General features: G+C 40.8%; 2 protein-coding genes across 2 annotated transcripts; both read right to left on the minus strand.

Annotated features, from left to right (window-relative positions):
* Nucleotides 1-202: 202 nt before the first annotated feature.
* On the minus strand, nt 203-851 carry F5891DRAFT_965506 (uncharacterized protein; the record flags this gene model as incomplete). Its single annotated transcript, XM_041376172.1, has 3 exons — nt 203-429; nt 483-662; nt 701-851. Coding segments are annotated over 3 exons (558 nt in total), but the record flags the coding sequence as incomplete, so codon positions are not given.
* A 1,496-nt stretch (nt 852-2,347) lies between these two features.
* Nucleotides 2,348-2,714, minus strand: F5891DRAFT_987405 (uncharacterized protein; the record flags this gene model as incomplete). The annotated part of the gene is made up of 2 exons (XM_041377897.1): nt 2,348-2,352; nt 2,384-2,714. The coding sequence occupies 2 exons, from the start codon at nt 2,712-2,714 to the stop codon at nt 2,348-2,350; spliced, it is 336 nt and encodes a 111-aa protein (XP_041217456.1).
* Between the last annotated feature and the right edge of the window lie 4,811 nt (nt 2,715-7,525).

Raw genomic sequence — 7,525 nt, forward strand, 5'->3', positions numbered from 1 at the left:
AAATTAGTTACATACTGGGGATGGTTAGGTAGTCCATAGCCATGCATGAAAGCCATGGGAAAGACTTCTGACACTCAAGCCACCAACCAATAGGGTCAGTGACACGTTCAACATCCATGCTGAGATATCAGTCGAGCTCAGAGCATTGACTGGCAGGTTTTGGGGGTGCGAGTGCCAGGAGATTGTCAAATATATTATCACTCTAAGAATTATTCAGTACAGATACGAAACAAAATAAAATAAAACTTGCCATCTGCGCATCATTGTTTGACTTGAAGACGTCATTCTCGTACCCAGTGTCAGAGTCGTCATTGATTGATGAGTATGAATCTTCAAATTCCTTGCGGACAACTTGCTCCGTGATTTTGATCCAGCCATCTTCCCATTGCACAGCCTTAAAGTAGGCTAGTTTGTGCTGTGGATGTAGGACTAGAAGTATACAAATGTTAGTTGATATAAATAAGTAAAGATTCAGAACATACCCGTTGATATGTGATATGTCTGAGATCTGTCTGTGAGCTGGTAATAGTGTTTGAGAGTGTTCTTGGCCAGCCAGACTGCTGAGCGAATTGAAGGAAGGTATTTCTTGTTGTAGGAGTATGATATGAGCATCCTGTTGATGTGATCCATTGCTGGAATCACTGTCGTGAGGTTGGGAGTTGCTCATGAAAGGTACAAACAATGTGAGCGCAGTTGTGACACACAAGGAATGCACAGACCTCAAGTACATCATGCAGCTGTTCTAGTATTACCCACTCATGATCCTCCAACTTGAACTTCTGCAAGCCCAAGTCCCACCATTGGGTGACGGCATCTATGGCTTCTCGATGTCCAACAGCGTAACTCAGAATATCAAAGGTCAAAATCCATTGAGTTGCCACATCTCACAGCATGAGCATTTGTGACTGTGCCAAGTCTTGCAGGATGCTGCACCATGCTGGAAGGATGATGGTGGTCAAGTGGATGATTTTGTATGCGAGCTTTTGCAACTGGGATATGGATTAGGATCAATGGTGAGTTTTATTAGTTTGATTGAACTTACTTTGGCAAGCGCTGATTTTACTGGTCGAATGTCTTTCTCTAGTGTTACTTGTTCTTCCGCATCCAACACCTCAACCTCATCAATCAATCCCTCATTGTTATCTTCCTCACACCCGATTTCTGCATCTTCCTCAATATCGGCACTCAAGTCTTGAAGCTCAAGGTCGACATCCTGTTTCTTCACATCGAACTCTCAGATCAGTGATTTTGCCACGAGATTTACGGTGTGGAGGAAACACCTCGTGTGAGTTGCTGCTCTGCCAAATTCAGGTACCTTACTACTGAGTTCACAGATCATTGTGTCATTGTTGGACACATTATCACAAGTCACGCTCAGGATCTGCGCATGACACATTTAGCTGCAGGTATGTTTTTTTTTGGTTTAAAAATTACCTTTTCTGATATGTCAAATTCATCTAGCATCTTTGCAAATGTCTCTGCAAGCTCTTCGCCGGTGTGGGACTGTTGTCTCATCAGTTGATAAGTATGTGCTCCCTTTATAAATTTTACCTTTGCAACTTCAATCACATCTAACAGAATACTCAGTGGCTCCCCTTTATACTCAAAGTGCGCCGAAAACGCGACCAGCACGCAATAGTTGGGCAATGTCCAACCATCCATAGTGAAATTAATCTTGCCTTTGTATTCCTGGTACATTTTGAATACTTAATTGTTTTCTGATAAAAAAAAACACTGATGCGCAACATCCTAGCCACCCATTTTCGAGTTCGTGCAAAGATGAGTCGCACATCGTGAGAAACTGTGGACAGGGAAGGTATGTAGTATTTGGGTCTCCCTGTTATCATCAGCGACTGAAAAGCACGGTCCTTGACTATATCGAATGGACGTAGGCTCTCGGCCACCCAACGAACAATTTCCACCCTGAATGCGTTGTTAGACTTGGACTCCCAGGACCATACTAGGACCATACCTTGTTTTGGTGTGAGTGTGTTGACAGTGCGAGTACATTATTTTTCCTTTGCCTTTCTGTTCAAAGGATGCAGTAATGGATCCATTTCGCAGAATACTTCCTATGATCTTGTGGCACACTTCATTCACATCCTTCGCACTATCTGCAGCTTTCAAGACTTCGTCTCCCCAGCACAAGCGCACATGCTTCCGCATGTTGCCTGTGGATCGTGCATCGCCCTTATCAAGGAACCATTGTACTTTGACCTTGCAACCCCTTGCTTGGCACTTGAACTCATGTGCACAATGATCACCAATCTCAATGATGTGCGGTGTGGGATCAAAAACGTGTAAACAGATGAGTTCCATTCTTTCATTAGCCGCTCTGTATAATCAATTAATCTGATATTGATGTGTAGGTTGCTGGACTCACTCAGCTCATCTTCAGGATCCTCATCAGCATCATCAACCTCATCACCATTTGCGGGCTCATTATTGTCCAGGTCGATATATTCATGCAATGCTTCCTCCTCCTCTGTGTGCACAATGGCATGCCTACTCACAACTGGCAGTGGAGTCGGTGACAGTGATAGTATCCTATCTTTGTCTGTGGATGTGTTATTGGCCAGAGTCATGCTCCCCGCTGGTACATTTATTTTGGCCTTTTTGGGTAGCAGTGGATTAATGTTATCTCCACCACCATCAGGTTTATGCTTCTTTGAAGAAGCTTTATCTTCCAATGCGGCTTTAGCTTTATCGGTCATCTTGATGACACATGTTGCTGGAGCTGCAAGGGCTTCATTGAGTCACATGGTGGACAGTGGTTGGGCGATGAAAATTTGCAAGGCCAGAGCCATCATGCCGGTAATGTATTATAGCACTATATCATTGATTGTTTAAAGTTTGACTGTTTTTAACTGTACAGTACTGCTGTTTGTAGTGAGTTTGATATGATAGTATTTGTTGCAAGGCACTCTGTTTTGATCGAAACCTGGCGCAAGGGTACGGGTACGGGTAATGCAATACCAAACCTGTACACATACCACACAGGTACCCATACCCTGCACCCGCATGGGCATACCCATACCTATGCAGTTCCCTAGCGACATGATGATGAAAGGTCTCAAATACAGTACACTTCAACCTTATACATAAGTGAATGGTGTCCAGATGGCTCTTTTGAATCTTTTTCTTGAATCCCAGCCTTTACAGATGTGTATTCTTCCTCATTCCCCAGGTCATTAGGATCAAACTTGAAAGTTTGATGTGTAATCTGCTCTTCTTCTTCAACCAAGTCAAGACCTTTGAAGACATCTGTCTGTGTTCATGATTGACCCAAGGACTGTGTTCAGATGCACATTCAGTTTTGATCAGCACTAAAATCACACCGCTGGCATCACTTTCCTGACTCTCTTAAGCAGTGAGTGCTTTTGGACAGCATGAATTTTTCTCAGAGCGCATCAACAAAGCCTTGTGGATCAAAGATAGAAAATACATTTATACCGAGTGGCAGTAGGATGAAAGCTATACAACCCCAAAGCATGATTTGAGGCATTTGTGCTCAGGATGCGGAGCCACATCACATGGAGCCTAGAGATGTTCTTGGACACAAAACAGTGCATCCACAAACACCATATAAAGCGGGTGTTTGGGAGCGCAAGCTACAATGTGAAAGTACACATGAGTCGATGTCAAGGTGTGATTTCATAAAATAAAAATGTTATCACTGGCTGGTTTTGAACCTGCGCAGTGCAGGAGAAGCAGATTTTGACTCTGATGATCACTTGACAATTTTATCTCTAGCAGGTTTTGAACCCACACAGACAGATTTGGATTCTGTTGCATCAACTGCTTGGCTAAGACCAGTTAGATGCACTCCTAATGAATCCATTCGGAAAGTGGATCCTTGATGTACATTTATCTGCATTTTGTCAGCTCTAACGTTAATTTCTAACATTCTCTTTGAGTCCAATCATATGTGATCCTTCATGATATTGCAAGAACTGCCTTTAGGATTCACTTGTGAATGGGTCCATTGGAAGTGCATTTCACTGGTCTTAGCCAAGCAGTTGATATGACAGAATCTAAATCTGTCTGTGTGGGTTCAAAACCTGCTAAAGATAAAATTATCAAGTGATCACCAGAGTCAAAATCTGTTTCTCTTGAAATGTGCAGGTTTGAAACCTGCCTATGATGAAATTTATTTTCTATGAAAACACATCTTGACATTGTCTCATGAATTATTTTCTCAACAACTCATCTCAACTGATGTTGGCCATGTCATTGCTGCAATAGATTCAAAATCTGTTTCCATTGAAGTCTACAGGTTTGAAACCCATTGAGTGACACATTTTTTGTATTAGAACATGTCTTGGATATCTGCTCATAGACAGCATTTCAAATATTGATCCTCATCGGTCTTAGTCAAGTTGTCACCAGAGTCAAAATCTGTTTCTCTTGAACTGTGCAGGTTTCAAACCTACCAATGATAATATTTTTATTTTTATTCTATGAAATCGCACCTTCACATTTCCATATGAATCTTAAAATGAATTGGAAGGCCTCAATTTTCTGGTGGCATCACGACTTTCTTGGAAGAGAAACCAAAAAAAAATTCAAAGCTGGTGTATGGAACCATGTTCCACTGCTAGCCTTGCAGCAGCTTTTTTTATGATCCACGCCAACTGTTGAACATTGTCCGAGTCACTGACTCTCTATCATATCCAACTCAATATGCATCAAACTTGAAAATATCAAACATCAGACATCAGGTTTCACATCGGCCAATCAGATATCACACACACTCATGCTACCCATGTCTCATCCTGTCCTGCTAGTCCTGCTAGGTGCGCAGTTTGTTATTTCTCACATTACTCACATCATAGACGGGTGTTATTACATGTTTTCCCATAGTCTGCAGCACCTCTTATCTTATTACATAGAACATTGGACCTAATATCATGCCACAACTTTTGCCTACATACTTCTGTATTTCTACGTAGATAGATAAATAGTTGGACTTACTCCAGTATCACCACGATTCTAGTAGAGGTGAGCACTTCTCTGATACTTAGACTCACGACTTATATTGGTTTGACCTATGAAGATCAAAGTCTGAGGCTGTCCATGAGCAAATATTTAATTGAGCATGTTGCAATATGAAAAAAAAAAAAAAAAGTGTGTCATCTGACAGGTCTCAAACCTGCAGACTTTGATGAGAACACATTTGGAATCTATCATAGCAATGATGTGGCTGAGACCATTTTTAAATGAATTTTTGAGAAAACTATTCATGAGAAAATGTTATTATTGGCAGGTTTCAAACCTGCACAGTGCAATAGAAACAGATTTTGACTCTGGTGACAACTCAACTAAGACTGATGAAGATCAGTGTCTGAGAGACTGTCTGTGGTTCAATATTCAAGGCATGTTCTAATAGAAAAAATGCAGCATTCAATGGGTTTCAGACTGTCAAGGTGCATTTTCATAAAATAAAAATGTTATTATAAGCAGGTTTCAAAGCCGCACTATCCAAGAGAAACAGATTTTGACTCTAATAATCACTTGACAATTTCATCTTTAGCAGGTTTGGAACCCACGCAGACAGATTTAGATTCTGTCATATCAACTGCTTGGCTACGACCAGTTAGATAAGATTAATGTGTGCGATGATTAACGCGTTTGATTTCGACGAACAGTCTTTGAAGTCACGAGGTCACACGGTCAAATCCAAAGGTGACTACTCACACCCGATTTCATCAGCGTCCAAGAATTGAATTCGTTCCTACAGGCTAAGTGAATTTTATTTATCTTACTACCACTTTCCATTAACCTAAGTGCTCTCTTGCTCCTTGCTACTTCCATTGTGTTTGTTCGAGCACCAACTCCTTCCTGCCCAATGCTTCAAATAATCTTGCTAGATGATATAAACTATGCTAACTTAAAGAGCAGGAAACTAGAGACGGAGAAAGTAAAGCGTACAGTTATGTCTCGGGACGGGAAGAAGGTGGTTAGCAGGAGTTTGTATGGTTACTTGTACTTCGACCTGTATGTTTGTACATATTCAAACATAGACCCACTTTCAGCGCGACGAATACTTAATGGATGCTCAGCGAGCGCCCAATGAATGCCCATTACAATTCCCCATTGCTTGAATTTTGCATTTTCTCACGCCATTTAAATGTCGGGCAAATTCAAAATTTTCCACAGTGGCAAAATGCGTGTTACTATATAATATTTTGCAGATCATTTTTCTACACTTCAAGATTTTGGATTTATCTTTGTATAAATAGGATTGTAAAAGCTTACATTCGAGCTAACATTTTTGAAAGTGAGAAAACTTCAAATATTTTATACATTCAAATGGAGTTCAAATTGGTATCGAAATATGTTATTTTGCTTTGTCATTTTGCCATGTGTGAAAATTTGCCATTGTCCCAGTGATAAAATTACAGGTATGAATGGCTAATTTATCATTCACATTTCAATTAAAATCTTGCCTGAAGTAAAACTCTGAAACCGCCGGTGTGTCATAGTTATACGAGCTCACGCCCGTTGTGCCTTCAGCACAAATCGAAGGAGCGCTACGCGCTCCTTCAGGGTAGGAAAATGAGTGTTGTTCCTTCGTCACAGGAAGCCAAGGAGGGCTACGCCCTCCTTTGGCTTCCTGGCCTCAGGCTACATCCTAATAAATTGTGCATTTTGAATTATTTTAAAATATATTTATGAGCAGCTTTCCAAAAAAACTCAAAGTACAATCTATCACACCACATAAAGTACATAGTACATAAGATCAGTCAGTGCCATGTTCTTTGAGCAGGATTTTGACCAATGTAAAAATACAATCTACTACACAACATAAAATTACAAAATATGTAACAGTATCATTGAATGTATTTATTTTCCCATTTTTCCCTGCCTCCCATCTAGGGATCAGCAGGGGTATGGGAAACCCTTGAGGGTAGGGGTAGGGGTTTGGATCTGAAGACCCCTGTACCCCTGGGAATATATGCCCAAATTGATTACCATAGGAGGGATGGATAAGTATAAAATTTTGAAGTTGTACATTTGCCTTCAAATGGTAATATATGTGATTGGAAAAAGTGTTACCCTGGGGTATACCCATGCTAATCCCGTCTCCCGTCTCCCATCTCCCGTCTCCCATCTCCTGTCTCCTGACTCCTGTCTCCCATCTCCCGTCTCCCGTCTCCCGTCTCCTCCCATCTCCCATCCTCTGGTTTTCTGATTCTCCCAGTTTCCCATTCCCATTTTCCTGTCCTCCCAGTTTCCTGTTTTTGAGTCTCTAGGTGATCTTTTTCTCCCTTTTTTATTTTTATTTTTTCATAACCTTCTGTCATTCATCTCCCAATCTCTTTTATCTCATATTTGTTTTCCCCCTGTCTGCAATTGTATTGTATGTTGTTCCATTATTTGCTGTATGTATACAAATACTACCATGACAATTACAGTAGAGAAAAAACTCAAATCTAATCACATATCTGCCTTGCCCTGCTCAAACACATCTTTTTTCATTATTTAATGCCATGTATATATACAGTTACCAAGGTCGTGCTAA

The sequence above is a fragment of the Suillus fuscotomentosus genome (assembly GCF_016647785.1).
Source record: "Suillus fuscotomentosus strain FC203 chromosome Unknown F5891scaffold_158, whole genome shotgun sequence".
NCBI lineage: Eukaryota > Fungi > Basidiomycota > Agaricomycetes > Boletales > Suillaceae > Suillus > Suillus fuscotomentosus.